The 27,825-nt window shown below is 43.6% G+C and overlaps 1 protein-coding gene across 1 annotated transcript in view; it reads left to right on the top strand.

Annotated features, from left to right (window-relative positions):
- USP53 (ubiquitin specific peptidase 53) overlaps nt 1–27,825 on the top strand; it is a 321,924-nt gene that overhangs the window by 12,423 nt on the left and 281,676 nt on the right. Inside the window, exon 2 of the mRNA XM_069630685.1 lies at nt 24,898–24,990. Coding sequence (XP_069486786.1) covers nt 24,898–24,990 — 93 coding nt within the window. The remainder of the gene's footprint in view (nt 1–24,897; nt 24,991–27,825) is intronic.

Below are 27,825 nucleotides of genomic sequence, written 5' to 3'. Positions count from 1 at the left end.
ATACTTATTTGACTTTGCAATACTGCAGGTACCATGAGGCTCCTTCTCCCTTTCGCTTGTCCTTTATCTTTTTCTCATTTATAATCATGTGATAGATCTCATTTCGTTGTCCTGCTGATATGGTCAGCTCCTTTCTAAACTAATGTTCATTTGAAATTGTTATTATAGACCATGCCCTGAAGAAGGACCTCGGTCCAAAATGTATCTGCGTTATCAGCTTGTGCTCTAAGTTATTCGAAGAAACAAACTTCCATAAAACAAGAGATTTTGTTTGGCCGCACCGTTTTGTGCTAATACTCCAAACTTACCCAGACAGAGTGAGCATCTGCTGCAGAGATCTAGATGTTGCTTGAAGTTTTCAGGATGGAATGTATTCTTCAGCTGGAAAGACGAGAGTGAAATGTCAAATACCCGAGAGAAACAATGGCTACCCAGTTTACAGAAATAGATAAATGCGAATATTGGCCAGGATGGCCCTCTTAACACTCCTTGGCACCCTTCAGCCCAGAACATACGCATAAACCGCCCAGATTCTACATTCCATGAATCAGACTGTCACTAGCAGAACTAAGCTTGTTGACAACAATTGTGCCAAAAAGAGCTGCAAAATAAAGAAAGAATGACTTTCACAATTTTAGGTGGCAAGCGACCTGTCCCCCGGTTTAACTGGAGCTGTAGATAGCAGGCCGAAGACAGAAGAGGGAGCGGGGGGGATGGGGGAGTAAACAGGACCAAGACAGAAGGGGTGGGGGATGATCAGTCTGTGCAGCACGCTCCCGACCCTACTGTATGACAGGCTCCCAGTAACTGCGTGGTTGCTGGGAGCGTGTCTCTTCTTGCCATCCTGCATATTCTGTTTTCTTTCTACAGGGATGGGTTTTTGTAGTATTTTCTATTTAGTTATTGCATATGGTCTGTTTTAATTAAAATATGTATGTTGACCCTTGATTGGACATTCCGTTATTTTGGACTTCTATAATTTGTTGGTCAGGTTTACACAAAAGGCAAAGGCAGTACATTTCTTAGCTGTGCCTGTTTTAGCTTTATGATTGGGTTCACTCTTGGAGCGTGAGGGCTGAGTAGGCGCTTTAGCACACCACCATGACACCAACCCCCCACGGAATATAGCATGATTCACATTTCAGGAACAATTTGCTTCCAGTGTAGAAAGAGCCACATCACAGCGAACCACATTAAATAATTAACCTTTCATAATACGCTATACACAAATATGTTGAGCAATACAAGCATGGCTTTTGTTTTATTCTCCCCACCTTGCATGCAAAGTAACAATAGCATTAATGCAAGCCTAACAAATCCCCCTCGGGATTTAAATCCATAGTCATTGGTTCCTAAAACGCATGTAACCTTCTGTCGCGCCCAGTGCCCTTCACGCAGCAGTTTGCAGATTGGTCCCTGACCCCACCAGGGAATTGGTACCTGAAGACAGGACAAAATGGGCCATGACTATTTGCCAGCGGAACGGACCCGCAGTGCTAATGACCTTTAAGAAGCAGATAGATGCCTGATGGGGACGGTGAAGATAAAGGACATTTGCAAAGTGTTTTTCCAAAATGTTGATATTGCCTGAATTTAGGGGCACCTTAAAAAGACGTGTTACCCAGCGCTCAGCAATAACAGCGGGAAGTGTACCGGCATGCTAATAGCCCTCCTTCTTCCCATCCACACCTGATGGCACCGCCTGTATCGTACAGTTTTGCTGTTGGACTAGGCATGAAGAAAAATAGTTGCCCTGCCCATGGCAGTGACCACAGCTAGCTAGCCCTGCCCCCACATCCATACACAGTGCAGATGCCGACATGTCCCCCTGCCCCCCACCCCCACCGTGAGTGCCAAGGTGCTGCAGCAATCTGGGTCGGACTGAGGCATAAAATTGGTCTCTGGCACCAATGAAAGAGTATCCCACAGTTGCAAATAGCAATTCATTCCTTTTGTGACAGACTGTTTGAGTAGTACCCAAGGGGGGAGGTTTTTGATAAAATGCGATGCAAATTGTGCATTTTAAAGAATATTTACTTATTAACGCTAGTCAAAACTGCTAGCCACATGGTGAAGTAATGCATCAAATTGACCCACATGCGCCAAAAAAGTGGCCCGCTATGACGAAGTGCGAGCCTGGCAGCAATGCACCTGGTGAGTCGTGATCAGGGTCTGTGACGAGAGCAGATTGAGGCACAGGGACTGTCCACTGATGTTCATGGAAAGAGTAGATGATGAGTAAGGCACAACTAGCTTCGGTGTTGGACATTGCATGAAGAAAATAACTTGCAGTGGCCACAGCTAGGTAGCCCTGCCTCACATCCCTCTACAGTGAAGATGCCGGCCTTTGTCACTCTTTCCCCCTCACCGTGAGTGGCAAGGTGCTGCAGCAATGCACCTAGTGTGTCGTGATCAGGGTCTGTGGTCAGAGCAGAGCAGATTGAGGGGCAAGTGACAGTGCATTGGGGTGTATGAAAGTGCGCACTGGTCTCAACAGAGCACTTGCCTGACTCATCGACAATTCAGCGCCAGCCTCTCCCGCTCACTGGGAGGTGAGCATTTCATGCACAGCGACATGGAGGTAAGGGTGTGAGTTTGGCACTGAGTTCATGAGGGGGCTCTGCGGTACGCGACCTCTCCAGCTGAGCATGAAAGGGAACTGTATGGTAATTCGGGAACTTACCGGAGCAGGCGGGCAGACAAGTGGCAGGGTGTCGTTCAGGTAGGGTTGCTGGCAGGCAGGTGAAATCCCTTCCGGCATCACGCCTTATTGCCCACGCCAGCCGCAGTGCTGGCCCACTATTTCTGCAGCACGCACAAGCACTACATAACTCGTGAGAGCTTGTCCCCTGAGTCAATGAGGGGCAGTATTTTGCCTGGCCCAGCAAGGGAAACAGACTTTCTTAATGGAGGGAGAACATTGCTGCATGCATGCCGCCCTCCATTATTAAAGTCTTTAACCCTGCCAGGCCGCATTAAGCAGCATGCTTTAAGAAGCATGCTGGGCCACACTTGGCCCACGGGCCGTATGCTGTGCACCCGTACTCTAAACAGTGGTCGAGAAAAGGCCACTAATGGGCTAAGGAGAGCCTAAAACTGTTGCGAAAGGTACCTAAGAAGACCGGGGAAGGGAGTCATTCCCCCTGGATCCAGCTTGAAGATTACCAGAGAAGCTAGGAGAAGGGAGTCAGTCTCCTGGTGAGAGATCTCTACTTTTGATTAAGACTATTTGGTTATAGCGTAAGGGCTAGAGGTAAGGATTTGACTCAGTGCGGTGCTTTCTTTAGGTGTGGACATTCTGAAGGACCATTTTGATTTTACTTTGAGGCAGTAAAACCACTCTTAGAATTGGGGATAGCTCGGTTTTTGAATTCAATAAAAGTCTTTGCCAACCACCATGCCACCTCCTGGTAAGTTGCCTTCTTTTGCACCCTTAGAGCAGTCACAATAATAGTTATCCTCTAAGTAGGTTAGCACAGTTTAGTTTGACATCCATAGCCAGGGGTCCATTGTGGTGGAAGTTTGGAATGCCCCAACAGCGAGGGTGTAATCCCACCCCTCTACCAGTGCTCAACCACACCATATGTACACACAGAAATTCATCACATATTGCCTGGGATTTAAATTAAAATAGGCTGCAGCCGGGTAGGATACATTAGTTGGTGTAATTAATGGGGGGGGGGAAATCCTGCCTCCTCCTTTTGAAGAGTGCACCTGCTTCCGCCTACCACTAACATGGTGGCCACCTAAAAGATGTTCAGGGGCTTATCACATTAATGGAGCATTAGCCTGTTACTTCTGGGGTTCAATCGTGTTCTTTCATGGGCAGAGTAGCTTCCCTCACACTCTCCCCTGGGCCTACCACCGGTTCAGTTCTGTCACCTATAAATTGGTTTGCTCAACGAGTCTACTCTGTGACCCAATAAGAGCTTAGTGACCTGTGTCTATTTTGCTTGGCTTAAAAAGCAGATCTTGGCAGGTGGCACAATACAGTTGATAGACACCTGATGATCATAATGTTGGTTGACCTCTCGGTTCCGATAGTACCTGTCCTGTTATGCAACTAAATAAGACATTACTCTGCCCGGAGAAATGTTCGTGTCACTGTGGGTTCCCAGTCTGTCGACGGGGAATATTCTAAGCATGTGAATCTATGAAAGATACCAATGCTGGAGAAATGGAGTTACAGGTAAGAAACTATTCCCTTGCACCGCCTGACCCTCTTCTTTTTTTTATTTTTTTTATTTTTTTACAACAATAAAATGTACAGCTAAGCAATGGCTCCATCCAAGGGAGATGTGGGCGGGGGGGAGGGGGGGGGGAGTGCTGCATCGCTGGTGCAAACAACAGACACTAGCAGCAAGCACAAGGGGATGATGCCATTGTACCAGGCTGCTTATCCCACATTCTGCCCTTCCAGTGTTTTTTTTTCTCTCTCCTACAAATCCCCCCTCTCCCCTCCCGCAACCTGTCCTAGAGGCCCGTGTCCAGAGATGGTTTACTACGGAAGTTAACGCTATATTGCATGCTTATAGCTGCCATCGCAAATCCACAGTGAAAAACATTCTAGTGGATAAATGTTATAGAGCATGCAGAAATTGTGAATTTTTTTTTTTTTAGCAGAATGTGCTATTTTGAAGGAAAGATTCCAGTTTAGGGGCTACTCTAATGACTCAATTACAGCGTCACAGTCAAAAATTATGAATATGTCAGGATGGAGCGTGATCTCGCCACCAGTGGAGAAACAACTAAAGGATAATAGGGGTATAATTATCTCCTAATATTCGGCAAACAGCTCCTTATTGTATAAATTGGTTCACAAGCATTGGCATTTACTACAAATGGATTCAGACATTAGCAATTTCATCTCTGACAAACCACAATTTACCTTTACTCGGGGCCCCTACCATCAAAAACCAATTATGTCCTTCTTTTTTGTACACAACTTGAAACTAATCCGGACGTACCAGTGAATGGTTGCGTGCCAATCCGGGTTTTCAAAACTGCGGCACATGCAGTATGTGTAAACATGCACATAAGGATTGTGTTACAGGCACAGCCTTTACTCTTAAGGAATTCATTAATTGTAGATCAAGATTTGTGGTATACACCATAATTTGCATATGTAAAAGATTTACATTGGCAGCACTATCAGACAGCTTAGGATTCGTATCCGAGAGCACTTGGCTAGTCTGAGTAGCCAAGAGTCAAGGCTCCCACTAGCTAATCATTGGCAAACATGTCACCAAATGGGCAACAAGGGTGACATTAAATTTATACGTTTGAAGCTAGCAAGATGAGAAAAACGTGGGGGGTAACCTGACACTGACCCTTAGGCGCATGGAAATTAAATGTATATCTTTCGCTGTACTAGGTAGAGTAGGTTTAAATTTGGAACACGAGATACATGTTTTTCTGTAGAGCATATTCCCTGTATCCCTTTAAACGTTAACCTAGGTATTATGATGAGCATGCATCAGACTTTCTTGTAATTGGTCCTGTACTTCAAATGCATGTATGCACTTTATACTGTATCATTAGTTAAGTGGAATACTCAACCTGTTCTTTTGGAATCATTTGTGATTATATGGGAATGTATATGTACTAGGTTATTCCTAACTGGTATAGCCATAGGCATATATTGTTTATTATTGCCAATTGTCAATGACACACCCTGACGCACTGCATATTGGATCAAAGTAAATGTATAGTATTCGGTTGTGTAACTGCAATGAAGCATCCGCTATAGGACAACCTAATTAATGCAATAAGAACTGGGATGGGATGTGTCAACCTGGTGAGAACCAAGCAGCTATTGAGGCAACTTATGAACATTTTCGATGTATCATAATTCGAACAGAATTTGGGAACGATCGCCCCCTATCACTCAGGACAACAATATGCCAGTGCATCTTGTAATACAAAGAAGTAGTCGCTTTATTATTTCTGATTTACGATCACAACATGCTAATATACACTCATCTAATTCTTTTACACTCTCAACTGAATGCTCACTCTGTGTGTGGCTTGGATAGCGTCATTGTCTACTCCTAAGAATACTGAGGAGACACTTTGGATGTAACCAAACACAATGGTATCTCGTTTTGCTAAGAATTATTCAATGTATTACATTTTGGGAATAATTCCTGTGACTGGATATAATAATCCATATTCGTTTGGAGCACATGCTAAAATGTAGTACAATTTATATAGGGATGAACGCGATTTGTCGTTCCAATACATCACTCCAAGATGGCGGTCTCATTTCTGTGTGGTGAAATACAGGGTTTTCTGTCTCAGATAGTGATCAATAAGCATTCCTAAAATGGCACGGTGCGCAGACGCTAGTTGGTGGGCAGTTCCGAAAAGGAGGCCGCATTTTACGGTGAGCATTGGACATGCTATATTGCAGGATGGATTCTTCATATAATATGTTATATGCGTTGGCTTCATGTTTTTCTTGCCGTTTCTAATCTTGGGTCAACTGCTTTATTGCAGTGAGTTATGTACTACACCCCTTGAAACTATTTCCTTAAACACTATACAGTGAACCTCTAATCAAAATAGGAGGTAAGGACTAAAACGTTTTGAACTTGTAGTGTGGACATATTTGCTGATTCCTTTTACAATTTAAGTCATGTAACAAGCAAAGTTTGTATGCAGTACCCTTTGGGACAACTACACACAACTAGGACTACAGGTGTAAGCAAAACCAACCTTTGGTATAGGTCTGTACTACACAGTTTTGTGCTAGCGTTGCTGAGCAGCCAGGCTGATTTCAAGAGGGGAATGTGAGCTTTAAGGACGTTACACAGAGGTATATAATTACAAGAATTCAAACACACTCTTACACTCAAGGTTTCTTGGTAAAATTGGTAATTTATTTCACAGTCAGTTAAAAACATTCACTAGAAAGAGGCAATCTATATCACACAAAAATATACTTCAAACTATCAGTTTCTGAGGCATTTAAACTACTTTGAAGGAGGAGCAACATGGCATTCAGAGCGTTTGAAGTAGTAGCAAAAAGGCATAGGTTAATAAAGAATATTGCAGTTATTCTTAAACAGTGCAAATAGTTTGAGGTCACCAGAGGAGTCAATTCAATGCAATAGGTTAGGCCAAAGTCAATGGGCTTATAGTCTTGTATAGGATAAAGCAGTTCTGGTAGTTAAACGGAAAAATATTTTCCAAAGTTCTCTGAAGTAGTTTGTAAAAAGATTCATATGACTAGGCCTACAAGTTGCCAACGTTTCAAGCATTTTCGCAGTGAGAGCTAAGTTCTCTCGGTTGGGTTTTCACAATACCTTACAATGAAGAATAAGATGCAGCTGAAGACGTCTGTTCCTGCAGATCTCGCTGTTCCTGAGCCTCAGTCGTGGGGACAAGAGGAAGGATGTCTGGGGACTCCTGCACTGTACTGGTCAAAAAAGCTGGCAAAGGCAAATCTTCAATTCCGGTAGCTGTAGACAAGCACACAAACCGATGTCCCTCTCACTGGTTATTCAGTTTCCTGCAGCACTCTGAGGAAAATACAACCAGCTCTGAGAATGGTATCCAGGTGGCTTATTGTTGAGTTGATTGGTCCCACCAACACAAAAGGAGAAGTCCTCCTTGAACGGCTTCTCTGTCGAGATGAACTTGGCGATTCGGACCTGCAGCACAGCTTCACCGGGCAAACCAATGGTCCAGGAGTTGCAGCAGCTGTACTCTTCCAGCTCTTCTACGGTTCTTTCTTTCCAGTGGTAGACTCTGCCTTCCAAGCCAATCGCCTTTTATCCAGTTTTGTCCCATTCATTCCAGCCTAGCTGCCACTCACCCAGCAGGGTGGCTGTCCTTGCCGGACAGTCAGCCAGCCAATCACGCCAGAGTGCATTTGGGTATCCTAGGAGACTAAGCACAGGGAGTTTCGGGCACCTCCCGCACTTCCTGCCCACCCCAGACACTCGGGCGCCAGAGGCGGTCTTCAGTCCTGAAGCCTGCCAAAGGCATAGGAACAAAGGGACCAAATCGGGTTTGGCATAGAGAGACAAATTCTAGAAGGACCTTTCCAAAAAGAAATTGCGAAAAAAGAAGACTGGTACCTGTTTTTACAGAGGGGGCTCAGACGCCATCTTGAAAAACATGGCTCCCGTGATTTAACGCTATCATTGTTCACGATCAGGGAAAATCATGGTAGTTCGTTGTAAAACCACTGCCACCAGCCATTTTTATAGGAAAGGGTAGCATCTGACTGCTACATGCGTTTCTAGACACAGGGGATATTAAGTAACCCCTCCAGCACTCTATTGTAAGATAATGTGTAATGGGTCTTGGAATTTGGAAAGACTAGTAAAGTCAATTTTACTTTACTTTCTCTGGGAAACAGCAATTTATCCCAGAGAAGGTATTTAAACCTTGGGCAACCTAAAAGCCTTCCCTGTGTCACTGCACTGAGGGTGTGACACAAATGAAAAGATGATGCCTATTGAGTTGTTTAGACTCCATAACCAAAGGAAATGAACACAGTGAAATGAAAAGTCCCAAAGTTTAGCAAAAGAGCTGGAGGGCTCTAAGGTAGAGTGAATTGGCACATTTATGAGATTTCTCCCTAACCACGCCCTATATATATTAGCTATGAGGCATTAAACTCCCAGTACTGACGCAGTTAGTTTATTTATTTATAATGTGCTCCAGACCCAGGGGCATCAGGGCGCCTAAGATAAGGTTATGATCAGCTTGGTTACAGGGTACATGGGTACATGAAATGCAGGACAAGATATTACAGTATCACATCAATATATACAGTGTAAATTACATGATCACATAAGATTACAGTGAAATTACATGGGTAGATGAAGTGCAGGACGAAATATACAATAGCACATTAGTATATACAATGTAAGTTACATGGTTAGATAGCATAGGTTCACATAGTAAGCGTATCCGCAAGCAGAGGATAGGCGTGGGTGAGGATCGTCGAGAGGGTGTTAGTCTGAATGATTATTTATCTTTTTTTTTTTTTTTTTAGCCAGTTGGTCAGATTCTGTCTAAATTTGGAGAAGGGCCGGGGATCTCTAATACCAGGAGGTAGGGCGTTCCATAGTTGCGCAGCCTTAACTGGGAAATTGGGTCCTCCAATAATAAAGAGTCTGAATCGTGGTACTTGGAGGCAGTTAGAATTGGCTGTTCTCGTCGGTCTGGACGATGTTTTTTTAAGCAATGTATTCAGTTCACTAGTTGTGACCAATATCCGGGTCATCCAGAGGACTACCCCTATTTAACAATGTCTCTTTCAAATCGGGCACATTACCAGCTACAATACTGCAAGGAGGTCTCACTTTACTGGAAAATGACTTACCAATACTAATTTGCACATGAGAACAATGCATATGAATATTTTTGGGGCGGGGGAGTCCTGTATGTATTGTTCTCCTGGTTGACGAATAGCGCCAAACCAGCTCAGCGTCTCTGGTGCAATTTCTGCTCATACTAATACTTATGTTGTCATCATTTGGGGCTGAGGCCCATTGGCCATACTAATTTATTGTTTTTGTTCTGGTTTCTGATGCTGTTGTCCATTTTTTGCAAATTGGCTATGTACATAATATTCACTGACATGTATATTTTTCTTTTGGTATCTGTTTTTGTTTATTTTGATTTGGTTGGATTGTATGTTTCAATCCTATTTTTAATCTGTATCATGAATGAAGTGTAATACTCAACTGTACTTGACCCCCAATGACAGCCTTGAGAAAGACCTATGGCCGAAACACGTGTTGGCTGCAAGTCACATGTCTGAATGACTGACTGAGCTATTAGAGTCCTTTCAAGGAATACATTTTCTGTTATTACCCTTGCCTTTATCCTTCACCTTTGGAGTATATTTGCCTATGTTATTGGATTTTAGAGCATTGGAACTTTGAATTTACTTGGAGCATGCGCAACAGTTAAGCCATATTTCTTTCTGTAAATGAAATACATTTCTGAAAAGTTGTCCACGGCTTCCAAAATGCATTGTGTGAGGTGATGTGGCTTAAGACGTTGTTGTCTGGAGCAAGTGCCTTATGAGGGATTATTGATGGTGAAGAGGGCATCCCTGGAAGTACGGTGCCTGTGTTAGCATTCTGTTGAATACAGCACGTCGCTGCTAATTTAAGCAGCAAAGCACAGCTTGTCTTCAAGTTTATTAATGATTTAGTCATTTAATCATAAGAACTCTGCGGACACCGCTCAGACATCCTGAGCAGCAGGAACAGCTGCTCTCAACCGTAAAACGTAACCTAATATTCTACACACACATTCCATATTCCACACAAACACACACACACCTACATTCCATACTTGCATTCTATATAAGCCAACAACATACTACACACCCCTAAAAGACAAACGCAACAAAAAGAAACCGAAAACAAGCAGCAGAAAGCAACACTTTGACATTTTTCTTGTAAACTACAAAGTCCTGGAACTTGTTTGGCGCCCTTCAACTCCTTACACTTCTTCTCACTTCTCCATTACGTCTGTCCATGCCACCACTCGTACCTTAGGCTCATCCTGCATACTACCTTGTCCTCTGTTCTCCATCTTCACCTCTATCCATGTCCACTCCTCTTTCTTTCCACCACACATAATCCCAATGATCCCATTGCCTCTCACTCCTCTCAAACACCTCTGCTTTTGCACATTTAACAACCCTATGGAGTCTCCACACTGTGCCATCTTCCACCTTAACAGCACTTTTAAAACATTGCACCACCTTCATGGGATTGAAAAACTTGGACAAACCCTTCCTACGTTCTCTACACTTTCTTACCTTCGCAAGGTAACCAACTAACACTGCTTCTGATGCCTTACCCCCTTTTTAATAATCCCTTGAACATATCATGGTATTCCTTGCTCTTCGGCATTTTCATTATTCTTTCTGCCACAAATCCTTCACATACTCTCCTAAAGCCTAATTTCTCATTCACCCATGACGGAGAACATTTGCCACTGAGTTGTCTACTTCTCATAAACTGAAAAGGAGACACTTCTGTATCACTGTGTAGTTTTACTCTTGTACTCCACAACAAATCACCCAAATTATCCTTCCAATTGAGACCATAAGCTAAAGCCAATTGTATACACTCACTTGCCACCCTATTCAATCTCTCCACCACACCATTGGTTTCTAGGTGATATATAGATGAATGCTTCCAACAGAAACCCATTTTGGTATCAACATTTCTAGTCTCCTTGGAATCAAATTGAGGACAATTATCGCTCAGCACTACCTTTGGCACATCCTCCTTTCTAAAAACAATAATAAAATAAAAACGTTTGATCACCTTTCTTGATGTAACTCTGTCAACAACCCCCACTTCTGGCCAACTTGTGTATCTATCAACCATTGCCAACAGAAACTGGTTGGCAGGTCCCAAACCTTCATGTGGACCCAATATGTCCATACCCAATTCCATCCATGGTTCCTTTGGTACTGGAATTGGTGTCAACGGTAACCTTGTGGTCACCACGTTTTTATCACAATTTCCATATGGCACACATTATTGAATTCTAATGACTTCTGTATCCATTTCTGGCCACCAAAATCTTTCCCTAACTTTTGTCTTAGTTATAGTAAGCCCTGGATGACCTTCATGCGCCAATTTAAAAATCTGCATCCTCACTTTTTCTGGAGGTCGAACTCTTTAAACTCTCAAAATATCTTCTGGAAGGAGAGCTATCCTCTCCTTCCAGTCCGCCGAACCTATAATTTGGACTGACCATTATCTGGTAACATGCTCACTTATGATACCCCATGAACCACCTAAGGCTTTACCTGACCGTATCTGGTGACGCTGTTGGTGCTCAGCCAATCTGCAGGATGTTATAGGCTCTGTGAACGAAAAATGGATAATTGCTGCTTCACATTCTCTTTTTTATCCACTGCATTTTTGGATGCTGCTAACGAAGTTGATCCTCTTTGCTATCTTCAACCTCGTAGACTTCCTCCCAAGCCTTGGTACTCGTCTCAGCTGAAAAGTGCTCGGCTGGCAGTGAGGCAGTTGGAGCGGAAATGGCGTATCTGTTATGATCCTGTTGACGGGTTTCAATATAGGACTGGTCTTTCACCCTATTCTGCAGCCATCCTACTGGCGAAAAAACTCTATTTCGCCAATAGAATTGAAACTGCACTAAACCAGCCTAAAACTTTTTTTTTATTTATTATTTTTCAATCATAAAGTCCCTGTCCTCTGCCACTAAATGTGTCCCTACCATTTGACCTACCCAAGAGCTGTGTAACTCTTTATTGGAGTTCTTCATCGCCAAGGTTGCAACCATTCGTACAAATATTGCAGAGAATATGCTTTCTCCGGCCCACACTCCACTGCCCTGTAACCTTTTCCTCAAGGGTGAGGTAATAATACTGACTCTAGTTGGTCCTGTTTTCCTCTATTCTCAGAGGACATGGTCTCTAATGCCGTGTAAAAGATCAAATCCTGCGCTCCTTCCGATCCACTGCATCTGGGAGTGATGAAGGTGATATCAGTTGACCTCTTGAATGAGATCACAGCTGCCATCAACACCTCCTGCCAGTCGTGGTCCAGCCCTTCAGAGCTGAAGGCTGCTTTGGTTATCCCTCTTCTGAAGAAACCCACTCTGGAGCCCTCTCTTCCCTCTAATTTCCGACATATTTCTCTTCTTCCCTTCTGGATGAAACTCTTGGAATTGTTGGTCTCTCCTATGCTGTCCTCTTTTCTGAAATCCTCTAGGATGCTTGACCCGGCCCAATCTGGCTTCCGTCCTGGCCGGGGCACGGAGAGTGTTCTTCTCTCGGTGGGGGATGATCTGGCCAGGCTGGTTGATTGGGGGAGGGAGCGGGGGGGTGTTGGCACCCTGATTCTTTTAGATCTCTCAGCAGTGTTCGACACCTTTGACCATGCTACCCTGCTCGCCCAGCGGCTATGATTCTGAGCAGGCTGGAATATTGCAACTCTTTGTTTCTAGCGCAGCCCAAGGGGTTGATAGCCCGATTACAACGTCTCCAGAATTTGGCCGCCAGGGTGGCAACAGGTACCCCGTATGTATCCCATATAGCCCCTGTCCTGCGCGCCCTCCACTGGCTCCCCATGGCCCAGCGCATTCAGTTTAAGGCGCTATGCGTTGTTCATCGTACCTTATATGATTAGGGCGCAGTGTATCTGCGTGTCCAAATTTGAGTGCTATGTTCCTAACCTCCCCCAGCGGTCTGCGGCAGCGGGCATGCTGTGTGTGCCTTCTCGGTGGGCGGCCACGCCTTTTTGATTGCAGCAGCGCAACTGTGGAACACTCTTCCTTCTTCTATGAAATTGCTGTTAAATCATTTTGCTTTTCGTACAGCGTTAAAAACAAATCTGTTGTGAGCTGCTTGTTTCATGGCCATATTGTGTTGTTCTGTCTATGGCTTTCCCTCTCCAGCGCCATGATGTTTCGGCGACTGTGCGCTCTACAAGTCAAAATAACATAACAATTCCCTTCAATCGACAATTCATCTCTTACCATATAGTAACAAACAAACTTTTCCTCCACACGTTCCTTTTCAGGCCATCCCTTTGCAATTCATTCCTTCACCGTACTCGACAAACTATTCCCCCTAACTGGAATCTCCCAATCTTGTTCATTCAAGGCTATGGTGACTCCACACATTCTTTCCTCAACCTCTGCTAAGCCTTTTCTCCCCTCCTCCCGGCATCCAGCACAGAAAATCTGCAATGTAATTCCTCTTACCAGGCAAATACTCCATCTCATAATTATACTGCACCAAGCTCCATCTCACAAGGAGTCTGGAACAGAGGCAGACAAGGATTCACAGCCCAACACATCACTGGGTGCTTTGCGGGATGTGAAGGTTATGTTAACCCACCTGCAAGCAGGCATCCAATCATTAGATAATAAGCTTGATACCTTGACCTGCAAAGTATGTAGGTCAGACCAAATAAACATGGTGACAGGTTAGATGAGGCTGAAACTCGGTTGTCAGCGGTTGAGGATGAAACCTTTTTGACCTTGATAGAAATTACCACCCTCCCCCCCCCCCCCCAATTTAAAAAAAGCACTCCAGGAGTTGTTAGGTAAGCAGGAAGATGTTGAACCCAGAGCCTGGCAGAACAATCTGAGGATGGTTTGGATCCCTGAGTCGGTTGAGTGTGGATCCTTGGATGGAAGGAAGCCACCTATTCCTGGTGCACTGCCTAGACCAATTTTTTTTTTAGCCAGGATGCTCAACTATAGGGACAGAGACTTTGCATTACACTATTCTAGAGAAAGTGGTGCCCTCCTATACAAAGGTGATCAAGTGTGTCTCTTCCGGACTTCTCCAACAAGGTTCATGCTTCCAGGACGACATTTGGCGATGGGAGGAGGAGGAGGAGGAGGAGGAGGAGGAGGATTAACCATTTAAAAAAATAAATTATATAGAAAAAGAAGAACGCTCAGAAGACGTGTTTCGCAGAGTGCTCGCTGGCTTGTTCACGTACAAATGTTTAAAACGCCAATGGTGATACAAATGTTTTTAAAACGCCAATGGTGATGCATATACACATACACACCCTACGTCTCTATGGTTTCCACTCTACAGTTGTCCCTTTTCTCTTTCCTCTCATCTCCACATTCAATGCATTGTGTGTTTTGGTACAGAAACTATGGGGGCTATTTTAAGCTGGTTTCCTAACCAATAGTGGTATACTTGTAAAGCCCTTAAATGGGCTTAATTATAATATACTTTCTAGTTAATTAAACAATTGGCCATTTTTTGAAAGAAATAATATATGCAATGCATAGAAACTATTTTCCTAAAGAGAAAATTCATATTTTAAAAATTGCTAAATGCATAGGAACCAAGACAGCAACAATCACTATTTTCACAATAAAGTGCTTAATTCATCAATAAAAGCATAGTAGCCATTTTTGTCATTATAATCATAAAGTGCTTAATGCATAAAGATAAAGACATAGCTGCCAATATTTTCATCCTTATCATAAAGTGCTTAGTGCATTCCTGCAAAAATTTGCATCTTAAAGTGCATCATGCATATTTATTATAGCAGCCATAGCGATTGTTTCATGCCAGTCCTGTAATGCACTTCTAGTTTGTTTGGTAAGGAGCATGTAACACTTTCTTCAATGCCTCTCTACATTGTATGCCGTGTGCCCCCTATTTAGGGCAGGCTAAAATAGACTGGACCTGCATATGATATTCCAACAATAGTCCATGTTTGTACTCAGGATCCCAGCTGTAACCAGCATTGAACATTTCAATCGCATAGATCTATGCCATGTTTCTAATTGGACAACTACAGACAAATCGTATATAAAAAACATGAGACTGTGCTACCCTATCTGATCACCAATTAAAAATTCTGAGAATAGCAGACAGCCATCTCTACAAATTCTGCAGTGAAACCACAATATTTCTATGGAAAAAATTCTCACAGCTTCATTAACTGCGGTTTACTGTTTGATGATAGGACACACTTACTTCCTTGTTTCTTGACAATTTGTAGACGCAAAATAGATACCTGTTTTGAAAAAAGATGTTTAGAACAACACCCGCTTCGGACTTATACATTCATTCAAGTTCCTAAAAATGTGTACAATTCTTCATTCAAATTGTGTCCCTTTTTGGCTTTTTCCTTTCAAAATCTAGGATAAATCTTGTTTCTATTTGTCAGAGTTCTAATTCTCGGTTGCCTCCTCTGGGATTTTCTTTCACGTGATTTACATCAAAAAATCTGAAACTTTCAATTTTCACTCCATGGACTTCTTGAAAGTGTACAACCATTGGGTATGAAACATCAAAATTCTTGATTGCTCTCATGTGCTGTCGGACTCTAACTTCCCAATGGCACTTCCAATGTACCATAACTTGCAAGAGCATGTGAGGGCATATACTACAAATTCTGTGTTACATGTGATTCTTGCTTTTAGTTCCACTTTGTGACCCAATACTGGATGTATGTAAGTGGTGCTGTTCATGGCATGTTGACAAGCTTTACACTTCAAACACTTAAAGAATCCATTTCCGTTTCCGGTTAAACACGTGCCGGAATGTAGTGTTTTGGTTACAGGGGGCATATAGCTGCTGACAAGTAGGTCTTTAATGGAACATGACTTCCTATACATAATGTTGATCCTTTCTCCTAGGGGTGATGACAGAACTTCATCCGATCGCAGCACATTCCAATGTCGCTGGAGTATCTTTCGTATGGCACCAGAATGTGTGCCATATGTTAGGATGAGCTGAATAGCATTTTCCTTATCTGTTTCGTCTAAGGTTGGATTTGTTAGAAGGAGCTCTGTTCGATTCAAATTCCGAGCTTTGAGGTACGCTCTTTCCAATATGGCTTTTGGGTAACTTTGTTTTTTAAAGTTTATTGCAGTGAATCTACATTCTTTTATCGAAACAGTCCAGTTTGAACAGTTCCGTCGGATTCTGATGAACTCGCCATGTGGGATATTTCATTTCAAAGCAGTCTGGTGGTTACTGCTTGCTAGTAATGGCATGTTGGAGCTAGTCGGTTTTCGATGGAGTTCATTAATAATTTCATGTTTGTCTGATTTGACTACCACATCAAGAAAAATGATTGATTTTCGACTGTGTTTCAGTGAAATGTAATTTCAGATCATTGATGTTGAGGATTTTCACAAAATCAAGCCAGTCTTTGTCATCTCGATTCCAGAGGATAAAAAGATCATCAATAAATCTAAGCCAAAGGACCACCTGATCGGTGTATTTGCTGTTAGTTTCAAGCCAAACTGTTGTTTTTTCCCACCAGCCCATTATTAAATTAGCGTAGGACGGAGCAAAGCTGGTCCCCATGGCCGTGCCTCTCAGCTGATTATAGAATTTATTGTTGAATAAAAAGACATTGTTGGTTAAACATAAGTATCATTTCCATAATCATCTGGTCATGTGAGAGATAATTAAGTGATCTACTGTCCAAGAAATGTTTGCACGCTGTCTTTTCATTGCAGTGCTCGATTGATGTATATAGCGACACTACGTCTAGTGTGGCAAACATGTAGTCCACCTCCCATGTGATTCTATTGATTTAATCAGGAAATCCTTTGTGTCACGTAGGTACGATGGTAAAGTAAACACCAAGGGCAGAAGGGTCTGATCAATATACTTGGACATGTTTTCCAAGGCTGTACCATTTAATGTAAGAATAGGTCTACCTGGGGGCTGAGAAAGCTTTTTGTGAATCTTTGGCAGGAAATAGATGGTTGGTATTGTGGGGTATTTGTTGAATAAAAAATTACAATCATCTTCATTAAGAATATCTTGGTCCAGCCATTTGTCAAGTAGACCCTTTACTTTCATTGTAATTTGCTCAGATGGATTGGTTACCAATTGGTCATAACAGCTGGTGTCTTGCAATTGTCTATAAGCTTCCTTAATATAGTCATCCTTGTTTTGGATTACTATATTTGTCCCTTTGTCTGAGGCTTTAATCACAACATCCTTTATATTTTGTAGTTCATGTAGGGTCTGATTTTCTTTAAATGATAGATTTGATTTCACTTGTTTCTTTGACCTAGCTTTTTTAAGGTCCTGAAATACCAGATACAGAAATGCCTCTGGGTGAACCCATCCCCCCCCCACAGGGGCTGAAACATAGGGTTGAAGTTTGATTTGGATTTCAAAATGCCATTAATGGACCAGTCTGTGTCAATGTCAAGCATTTCCAATGTTACTTTCGTCTAATTTTCATTTGCTTGTGCCATTAATTCTAATTGCGCCAAATGTAGTAGCCCTTCCAGATCTTCAATGGGTACTGTTGTTTTTCCTTGCGGTCGCTTACTAGGTTTCATGATGAAGACACTCACTCACTCACTCACTCACTCCCTCACTCACTCCAAGTAGCCGTCAGATTCCAGTGGCTACGAAAAATCCTGGTGATGACTCTGGTTGATCTAAGGGCAGGATTCTCACCTTCTCTTGGTTGTGACTGTTCTGTATTGTGGCTGGGCCTCAAGTGGTCCTCCTACGACGACGCAAAATGGGTAATGGTTTGCTGGGGTAGGGCCTTAACTTGCAGTTTGGGGCTGCTCGTGGGGGGAGTATTTTGTTTTTGCAGACAGCAGCATGCTTTACCTACTTTCATGATGGTACTGTAACTTACTTGGTATTAGAGTCCTTCCTGCTGTGGAAGGTTTGGGTGGCCCTTATACTGGTATTTAGGAGCGAAAGGGTGATCGGAAGGTAATGCGGCACTCAGACCGGTTCAGCAAATCGCCTTCATGGTTATCAGTAATGGCTAATGAAGGTGCAATGATGGCATGGAACATCCAAGGTCTTAACTGTTCTTCGAAAGCCCAGCGGGTACGGTTATATTTGCAAAGGCATCAGGAGACACACCTCACTCCCCTGGATGAAACGAGATTTGACTAATCTTATGGTGGTCACAGATAGAGGGTTTGAAATTGAGGTGAGCGGGGGACTATTTAGCTCCTGCTTCTAGCTTAGGAGAGCCTGGTAGACCTGAAGGCAACAGCTACCAGGAGCTACTTTTGGCTCCCCAGGCAATTGCAGCCTTACAAACATGCACACATGACATTGCATTTGAGTATTTGAGAATGGTAATAAAGAATAATAAATCCACATCTATTACACATTTAAACATGATCAATCCTGCCATATTTATATACTCTTTCCCCTTTTATCCATGGCCCACATTGCAGGGGATACGCTTAACGGGTGAGAAAGGTTGCGTACAGTGCATGGGTAAACTGGGCATTTCTCGTTTCCCTCAGGGACCGTTTCATACTATAAACAAATGTAATCATCTGGGCGGTATGACTATGCTGGATCTGTTTTTGTATTTTCGGCTCAAAACTACTTTACAAGAGTAGTTCCCGTCCTTTCTTAAAGAACCGTCTGTTGTACCTCTTCTCCATGATATAATGGCAGAGGGCAATGGGAAGCTGGTCTCGCGCATGTACGCCAAAATTCTAGATGAAAGGGTGGGATGGGCTGAGGCTGCACAAGCTAAGTGGGAGAATTCTCTGGGCACCCCGATCCCAGTGTATGTATGGCGTTATTGCTGTGCACAGAATAAAATAGTTGCTCTTAACAGTAGATACAAACTAATACAATTCAAATGTTTGCAACAGCTTTAATACACTCCTGCAGCTCTGCATAGATTTGTACTCCTTTTTCCTAGATGTTTTGGATGAGTGAGAGATGCAAGTTCTCCCTTGTGACAAGATTACTTGATACAAGTACTTGGTACTCTTAAACGATATACTTAAGTTCCATCTCTATTGGTAGCGTTACTGGGGTACACAAAGGATGATGCTGGGCACGTAAGGTGTCTAATGGGTTTTCTTCTGGTATTTGTGAAAAGGAGTGCCATGGTTAGGGAAAGGGCCGTCCTCCAATATGTGATCAGTGGAAGGCTGATATCCTTGTATTGCCATGACGCTGAAGCAGAATACTATGCCATTATTACACCCCAGTGCTAGACCTAGGAGTATATGGGACCTGTATAGATATTTATTCAGGGCACAATTGGATTCAGTTGACTCAAGTGGGAAAATAGACGATTCAGCATAGTGTCATCTCTGGTGAAACATTTACTGATATGTTGCATGCTTTCTGTAATGTAATGATGTCTTGTTTGTTAAAAATACATTAAAGAGAATTTACAAATTGGGGTTGATTGTTGAAAATTCTTTACAATGACAGCCAACTATCAGACCATATTTCCCAAACATAGTATCTCTAACAGCTCGCCATACATTTATGATTACTAATTTTGTGCATATGACATTTTGCCATCTCCTTGTTGCAACAAATAAATAGTTGCAAACAACGGTTTTCATAAGTAGAAGGCAATTTAAACATCCCTATGATTTAAAATATAAACTTAAACACCAGTTAAATTTGAGTCTGGATTTTCATGATAGTTTATCCTTCCCTCATACTAGAATGTGCAGCGTAATGAAATAATCATGTCATCCACGTGGCCACGCTGAATTGACGTTGATCTGCCCTTTCCATAATCTAAATTTATTTATTTATAGCACGCAAGCAGCCCAAGGGCATTGAGGCGCTGTTACTTGCAAGAACTTAGTTACACAGGTACAGGCATAGTAGCGATCGTTGATACATTATGGATATTACACAACATAATGCTGTTGTTACAGACATTGCACTTGGTCATTGTGTTACAGCTTATGCATTGGGTCATGTGGTAAGTGTTCATGCTAATGTGCGGGGTCTTATGAGAAGAGGTTGGTTTTCATAGCTTTGCGGAAGGTGGTGAGGGAGGCCTCACCTCGGATCGTAGGAGGTAGGGCATTCCAGTGAATGGGTGCGAGATAGGGGAAACTGGATCCACCCGCTCTGGCTTTTTTTACTAGTGGCACAGAGAGCATGTTGGTATACAGTGATCAAATACATGGCTCCATCACTATTGTAGCGCCCACACAAAGAACCCTGACCACTTAAAACATGCGAGCGGTATGAAACGACCCCATTTCCTCGCAGACCAGTTTGTGCGAGACCCATTTGGCCCTAATTTATTTTTTAACCACATTGCACCTTAAATGTATATTGGGTGTGTGGGGGGAGGGAGCGGTTGTGCTTAGGTATATAAAAAGGTGGGGAGGGTCGGACCAAATGGGCCTCTAGCAAATTGCTGCAAGGAAACATCATAGATCCAGCGGCTCCTCTCTTGGTATACCAGTAGCTTATTTAGAAACAATGTATAGCGCTGCATAGAAGTTCAAATTTATTCTCTCTCCTTCCTTTTTTTCATCTTTCTTATGTCCCCATTAGTTACGTGCCATCAATCTGTACCTAGAAATGCAAATGTGTCCAAAAAAAGCATTTAAGAAAAATGCCAGTGAACTGCTATTATTTAGCACAACACGTTAAATGTATTAGAAATTCGAAACTGTACAGATTAACCATATACATGCCCACTGTAGACACTAGGCTTTGAAGGCGATGTAGTTGGAAACTATGGAATTCTGTATATTTCCCAGTTATCCATCGCCTTGCCCTCTTTTTAAAACGGCACCTTCCTAAAGTGTCTTCACTTTGAATATTTTGATCAATGAGGTACACAAAGGTTGATGAGCACACATTATTTAACAATCATCATATTTTCACTGGGGAAGCTTGCCACGAGAAAATGGGAGGGGAATTGGCCACCGCCACAAAGGGGTACTTTCTGCCACAACTAAGCAAGGGGAAGCTGACATCACAAGTGGAAAGATGGGGGAGGGGCTAAGGCAGCCTTGGGTGCGTACAGGGGATAGCAGATTAAGCAGTCATCAGAAGGATGATGTTGGCATGTTGGGGAGGCGGGTGTTTCCTGGATGGCACAGTGCACCAGTGAACACCAACCCAGCATAGCTCCCATGGCAACAATGGTCAATATGTATCTCTGGTAAATTAATTCTCGCCTAGAGAAAGGCTCCAGAACTTAATTATCCACTAAAATTGTGTTGCTGTGAAGTCATTAGAGGGGCGCTGGGGGCCGTGGTCTGGAAGGGGTGGGATGGGGGGGACGGGGATGAGCAAGGGAATGGAAAGGTGGGCAGACTAGAGCAAACCAAAAGGGAGGGTCGAACGGCCAAGTGTGGGATGTGTCCATGATGAGCCTGGCATCTGGAATCATATCATGCACCCTAAGCAACTGGAAAAATCTAATTTCTCACATGGTGCCAATGGTTGCCCAGGGAACCCATCCACTGCCAGGTCATCTACCCCCCTGCTTACTTTGTAGGCAAGAGCCCACGTGATGTGTTCAGTTAGGGCATTTGGATTCTGCACTTCCGCTGGTTGTGGAAAACCGCGTGTTTCGAATGTGTCCTGAGTGGTGTTGTGTTAAGGGGAAGGAGAGTGTAGTGGGTATTTTATTACGCGGTGTGTGGTGGGGGTGTTATTGGGTCGGGGAGGGGGATAAGCTGGAGTCATTGTTGCTGGGTAGCAATAGGGTTGGTTTATGTGTATGTATAGGAAATTAAATGTATTTTCCTATTGTGCATATACACATTTGTTGTACAAGGAAAAATATGGCAAAAAATGTAATGCAAGCATAAACAAGAAATGGTTAACTTCTGTAAGAAGGCTTTTCCGCCTCCCTATACAGGTTAAGGAGGGGCGCGATTTGCTCATAGCTGACCATTCACAGTGGCCCACCACCCATCATCGTCCTTCTCTGTGCCACCTGTCTCTTCCCATGTAGATTCAGCTGCCTGCCACCATCCACTGCTGTCAAGACCTGCACGTGATGGTTCTATGCTCTGGCGCCCATCTTGTAGTTCCTTGTGTGCTTCATTGTTTTTGTTTGTGATGTGCTGCAACTGTGCCCGAATTGTCCCCACCAGGCAGTATTCCAGTTCCCGTGGAGTTGTTTTGGAATGCATTCCACAGTTCAGGCATAAAATGTCACTCACCTTTTTTAAGTTCTTCACATGTACTCAAGGCAACCCATTTCTTACTTTTCGGGAGACCATTATCACTCGTCAGTAACTAAGCAATGTACCTGATAAGGCCTGGTTGGAGCAGTTCTTTTCCCTATTCCGTGCTACGAGTGGGGTTGAGCACTGCGAGTTGGTGATTGGGGATAGTTTGGGGTCTGGCTGTGGAGGGCACTGAGGCAAGTATTGTTTTCTCGGTGGATGAGATCAAGAGGGCCATAGACTGCCAATGCTGTAACCAAGCCCCGGGCCCGGACAATGTCCTGGCAGATTTATTTATCATGGCGCCGGACCTATTGGCCCCGGTATTGTCTCATGGGCTTCAATGCAATATGTGCCGGTGGTTCCATACCGCCCTCATGGTCTTGTGGTTATTATCCAGCCAATCTATAAAAAAGAGACCTCAGGCCTCCCCTGCTTCATATAGACCTATATCACTCCTGGATTCTCTTTTTAAGATATTAGGCCGTGCCATTTTGGCCTGTCTAGGGAACTGGGTTTCGAGCAGTGGGGTAATGTCCGTGGTGCAGCTGGGATTTTGGCCCGGTTGGTACGGCCGAGCAGGCGCTCAACCTCTATCTGGTGACGCCACACTCACTCTATCTGAAGGAGGAGCATATCTATTTGGCGTTCATGGACCTGAGCAGAGCATTTGATAAGGTGAATCGTGCTAAGCTGTGGGACATGATCAGGTCCATGAAATATCGTCCGGCGGCCCTGGTGAACCATCTGGCAAGGTTGCAGGACTCCACGCAGGCTTGCGTCAGGAGTGGTGCTAATATGCATTTCACAGGTTTTTTTTTCTCAGTAGAATTGAGGGTACGCCAGCTATGTGTCCTGTCGCCTCTACTTTTCTTTCTATATATAAATGGCCTTTACAACCATCTCCTAATATATTCACCCGATGTCCCGAAGATGGGTGGCCGGTCTTTACCGGTCCTTGTGTATGCAGATGATTCTGTTCTCTGAGAGCTTTGCAGGCCCTCATTTCTGACTATGCTGACTTCAAGGAGGGGCTACATTTTGTGGTGGATGAAGCTAAGTTGCCGGTGATGGCCTGCTGGAAGAGGAGACAGAAGATCAAACTTATGCGCTACAGGAGCAGTGTGATCCCCACGGTCGATCACTTTGACTACCTGGGGGTTAGATTCTCTGCCGGTTTCTGCACCACCGCCCACATAACAAAACGGGCTGTGCGGTTTAAGCAGGCTCTGGGTGGGGTCTCCAGGGTCATGTCCATGTTTAGAGCGAGACCAATTGATCCATTTTTTGAAACTGTACATGAGCAAGGCGGCCTCTGTTGCCAGATTCAGGATGCAATTGTGGGGCTATTCTAATGTTAGTGCGGTCCAGACTGCTCAGAACCATTTTCTTAAACTGCTGCGCTTGCCAGTCTCTGTGCCAAATTCCAGAGTACATGCAGAACTGGGTTGAAAGCCGATTGGGGATGTGGTTTCTTTTCAGCCGGTATTGCACTGGCTCAGGTTATGTGGCAATGGGAGAGCTATTCTTACCCACAAATTGATTATTTCTCTGATTGCCAAGGATTCGACAGGCAAGGTCCCATGGCTCTCATGTCAAGAAAAAGCTGATGGCGATTTAAGATCACGCATCTGTACTCTCCTTGTATGCTCTCTCGTGGAGGGATAGAACTGTGGACTGCCCGCTTTTGCGAGTTTGTGAGCGTGAATATAGACAGCATGGAATTGTTGAAACCTAAGAACCGAGGCCTAATGACAGTCATGTCCCGGATGTTCAGAGATCTCTGTTGTGGGCAGAGTTCCCTGTGTATTGTGTACTGATAACTAGAGCACGGTTTAACTGTATCTCTCTGTGGACCGTGGTGGCAGCCTGGTCTGGGGGGATGCCAACCGTTCTTGCCCTATGTGTGAGACGCCCTACGAAGACTTTGCCCATTTGGTATTTTTTTTTGTCCTGCCTACGTGAGGGCTAGATGATTTCTCTTACGACCGTTATTAAAGGAATTAGGTTTTGTACACTATCGGCCTGCCCTAATATACTTGTGGCCGGACTCCCCACGTGTGGGCTGGTCCTTGCTCTCATATCTGAATTCAGCACTTTATCTGGGGAAACAAATGCTAAGTAGAGCTCTATGAAATGAGATTATGCACAACTGTCAATGATGTGGGCTTTGAGTTTCTTAGTTGCTATTTTAGTGATGTTCTATGTTGTATTTTATTGTGTCACAACTGAAATGCATTTTTGTATTGTGTACTGGTTTTATGGAATGCTCTGTGCATATCCGAAAATAAACATAGGATGATGAACTAAGTTGACTGTTGTGAATTCAGGATGCAGTTGGATCTACGAGGCAGAAGTCTCAATGCATATCCCCTAACCTGATGTCGCACCCTTTTATTGATGATACTGATTTACTTTATATTGTTGCTGGTATATGAGAACTTTCAGCAAGCTTTAATTCTGAATATTTTCTTACAGGTATTGTGGCAGCTGGACATCTTTCGGCGTAGCTTGCGTGGCCTGACTGGGCACATCTGTCTTGGTGATGCCTGCATATTTTGTGCTTTAAAGGTAATATTTGAAAAAAATGTTTTGCTTTAACATTTGTAATGTTCTGTTTTATCTAATACTTCTGCCCTTCTCGTATGAAGTAGCCTATATTTTTGGAACAGTAAGATAGTCTCCTTTCCTTTTTTTTTTTTTTTTTTAAATTCTTTTTTTTCTTCTGATGATGACTTGGAAAGGCTTGCCGGTACATAATGTACTAATAACAAAAAAGCAGAAAGGCACACCTGCTTTCTTCTCTGTTCGCCCCACCCCTTTCTTGTATACTCCCCATCTCCTGAATTCACTGAAGGGAGTGTGGTGTACAAGAGTATTGCTTAAGAAAAAGCAATTCGTTTTGTTCCCTTGAGTTTTCCTTTTATTAACCGATGTAATTCAAAAGGAACAGTTTTGCCCCGTCTATCCTAAATGACAGACGACCTTGACGGCTGGTAAGTAGTGTATTGCATTGTTCCAGAAGATAAATTAAAACTTATTAATACAATTAATGTATTATGGGATCCGGGATGAGATGAACTGGCAGTAGATCTATTCAATCTATAGTTAAGTTGTTGCTCTCAAATCCTTAAACTTATTTCCAAATAATTAAGGACGGGCACATTCCAAGCTCCAGCTGCAAAAGTTTTTTCTTTCTTTCAAATGAATGGTAGAAAAAATAGAGGAGAGGGCATATGTTAAACGCCAAATACCATTAAATCAAAGCTGTTATAAAAAGTGAAAGTACTAGGATTAACACATGCGTTTACTCATTAGTGCTTTCACAGAATAAAGCAGTTGCGTAATGCCAAACTCCTACATGCATACAACAATATAGGGCATAATTGGTACTCTCTATGCCCATGTATGAGTTTGGCATTCCACAACTTTGTTATTCTGTGAAAGTGACACATAGCTCCAAAAGTGACTCTCCCTAGCCATGTGGCCTAGCGTTTTCTCTTTCCCTTTTCCCATGAAGTGAAACTGGCTGCATTTTTGCAGAAAACCTCCTTTCCCATCCGGCTCTCTCCCACACCATGTTTTATGATGGCTGCATTCCTGAGCTCTTAATACTCACACCAGCAACAGGAGGGGAGGGGGGTAGGCTCTTGTCTGATCGCAACCCCCCCCCCCACTTGTGGCAGGAGACGTCTGTACCATTCCAAGTGCAGTTTAGATTTTGGCTTTTCACTTCACTGCAGCTCAATACTCTAATAAGATATGTTTGTTTACTGTCCTACATAATATCGCAGATTTCTAATGGGTGTATGCAGTGCGTGAGTATGTGTTATCTTATGTTAGGAACTTATACCGCACATGTTCGCCCTTGGGCATCTTGGCGCGAGGAAGGCACGATCAAACAGACAAACCCTGGAGCTACAATAGTAGTGTTTCAAGGAGGCGCCGTAGGATAGATGGTTCTCACCACATCTCAGAGGTAGGAAGATCATTCCATAGTTTACCAGCTAAGTCCGAGAAGGCACGGCTGCCTACTCTAGATCGGCAGAATTAAGGAATGGCAACTAGGCGGGAGGTGCCAGAGCGCAACATCTGCTGTGGAATATAAGGCTGGAATTTGTCCTATAGATAGTCCGCCCCTTAGGGATAGTATGCTTGGTGAACCAAACATAATGATTTAAACTTAATCCTTTTGGTTACTGATAGCCAGTGAAGGGTGCAAAGCACTGGGCTGATATGAGCACCATAGGGAGTGGAGGTAGCTACCCGGGCAGCTAAGTTCTGCAAGAGCTGTAGCCGATTTAAGAGTCCTGCAGGTTGAGCAAGGTATAGGGCGTTACAATAGTCAATCTGACTGATTACTATTGCAGACACCACCCAAGGGCGCAGACGCATAGGCAGACATGGCAACACCTTGCAAAGTACCCTAAGAAAGAAATGGCCAATCTTACAGTTTGCACACACCTGCAAGACCATAGAGAGTGAGGCAGAAAAAAACACGTTCTTGACTAGCACCACAGGAGTAGGCAAGTTACCAAGCGTTGAAGGCCAAAAAGAGGGAACCCAAAGAGTAGGATCAGGGGGAGAACCCACCACCAAAATCTCTGTCTTGTCCCCATTGAGCTTCAGCCAGTTGTTGTCCATCCACCCCTTCACAGCCCCCAAGCATACGCACAGACGTGACGACACCTCAGGTCAATCGAGTTCTAATTGGACCAGAATCTGGGTGTCGTCGACATAAGCGTGACATTGGAAGCCGTGAGAGAGGATGAGACCAACCAGTGGCTTAACATAGCATTGGGGACAGGGCGGAGCCCGGGGTGTCACCAACAGGAAAGTAAGTGAAGTGAAGAAGGAAAAGGGGAGTAGATTGACTCCTATCGCACAGAAATGACAAAAAACATGCCAGGACTAGGCCAGAGAGACCTGCTGTGGCCATGCGAGATAGTAATATGGAGTGGTCCACTGTGTCGAAAGCAGCAGACAAATCTAACCATATCAATGCCCCACTCCACCAGTGTGCACCATTGTGACCAGGTCATCCAGTACAGAGACAATCCTGCTCTGTGTTCCCTGCCCCGTCGGAACCCTGACTCAAAGGGGTTAAGAAAACGTGAGGATTCCTAAAAAGAAGAAAGAGGGGACACTAGTGACTCCCAAGAGTGTTACATAAAAAAAAAGGACAAGTGAAATCGGGTGATAATTGGACAAGGCTGCAACGTTTATTTTGTATTTTTTTTTTTTTTTAAGTAGAGGAATGACAGTAGCCTATTTCAGTTCACTAGGAATATGGCCAGATTGACCAGAAGATTTCCTGCTTGAGCACAGGAAGGGGAATAGGGTCGGAGAGGGCAGCAGACTTAAATTGGTTCACTGCCCTAGATGCATCCTCCACCTAAAATTCTG

The sequence above is a fragment of the Ambystoma mexicanum genome, chromosome 6q, assembly GCF_040938575.1.
Source record: "Ambystoma mexicanum isolate Mex_15411 chromosome 6q, UKY_AmexF1_1, whole genome shotgun sequence".
In the NCBI taxonomy this organism is placed as follows: Eukaryota; Metazoa; Chordata; class Amphibia; order Caudata; family Ambystomatidae; genus Ambystoma; species Ambystoma mexicanum.
This window is presented reverse-complemented; position numbering and strand designations above follow the sequence as displayed.